Here is a 685-nt window from a genome sequence, read left to right as displayed (position 1 = left end):
AGGGGGCGGGGCCTGGTCTCGAAAGGTACGGGGCCGCCCCGCGGGAGGGGGTGGGCGGGCCATCAGAGGGGCGGGGCCGGGGCGGGGTCTATCAGGGAGGGGCGGGGTCGGGCCGCAAGAGGAGCATGGTCACGCCATAAGAGGGGCGGTGCCGGGCCGCGGGAGGGGCGGGGTTGGGGTGTGAGAGGGGCGGGACGGCGACGCTTGAGGGGCGGGGCCGGGGCCCCGCGGCTTGGGGACGCGGCCCGCAGCCGGGGGGCGTGGTCTGCTCTCAGCTGACCCTCGCCAATCCGTAGGCTCGAAGCGGCCGCGGTCCCCGCCTCCCGCCGCTCAGGGGAGAGCGCCGCTTTGCTATTGGTTGCGGATGCTCGTTCCGGCCGGGGGCCGGGCCCCGCGCGGTGGCGGGAAAGCTGAGGCTTCCGCGCTTCCCTGGACCTTGAAGGGCTGCGGGAGGCGCCAGCATGGACGCGGCTGAAGTGGAGTTTTTGGCTGAGAAGGAGCTGGTTACCATTATCCCAAACTTCAGCCTGGACAAGATCTACCTCATCGGGGTAAGGGCTGGGCCGGGCATTTGCCTCAGACCCCAGCTCCTGAGAAAGGCCCTAGTGTCGGAGCTTCTGCGGACGCCTGGCCTCCAGTTCGCCGAGTGGTGGGGAGGAGTGCGGGGCGGCGGGGGGGGGGGGGG

At 72.3% G+C, this 685-nt stretch overlaps 1 protein-coding gene across 1 annotated transcript in view; it reads left to right on the top strand.

Annotated features, from left to right (window-relative positions):
• Positions 1-361: 361 nt before the first annotated feature.
• The window catches only part of GINS2 (GINS complex subunit 2), an 8,760-nt gene continuing 8,436 nt past the window's right edge, over positions 362-685 (top strand). The window contains exon 1 of the mRNA XM_040443263.1: positions 362-551. Within this exon, the coding sequence (XP_040299197.1) occupies positions 462-551 (90 nt within the window). The 5' untranslated portion in view covers positions 362-461. The remainder of the gene's footprint in view (positions 552-685) is intronic.

Source organism: Herpailurus yagouaroundi, unplaced genomic scaffold, assembly GCF_014898765.1.
Source record: "Herpailurus yagouaroundi ecotype Mexico unplaced genomic scaffold, PumYag 190, whole genome shotgun sequence".
In the NCBI taxonomy this organism is placed as follows: Eukaryota; Metazoa; Chordata; class Mammalia; order Carnivora; family Felidae; genus Herpailurus; species Herpailurus yagouaroundi.
The sequence above is the reverse complement of the archived record's forward strand: the minus strand, read 5'-3'. Positions and strand labels throughout refer to the sequence as shown.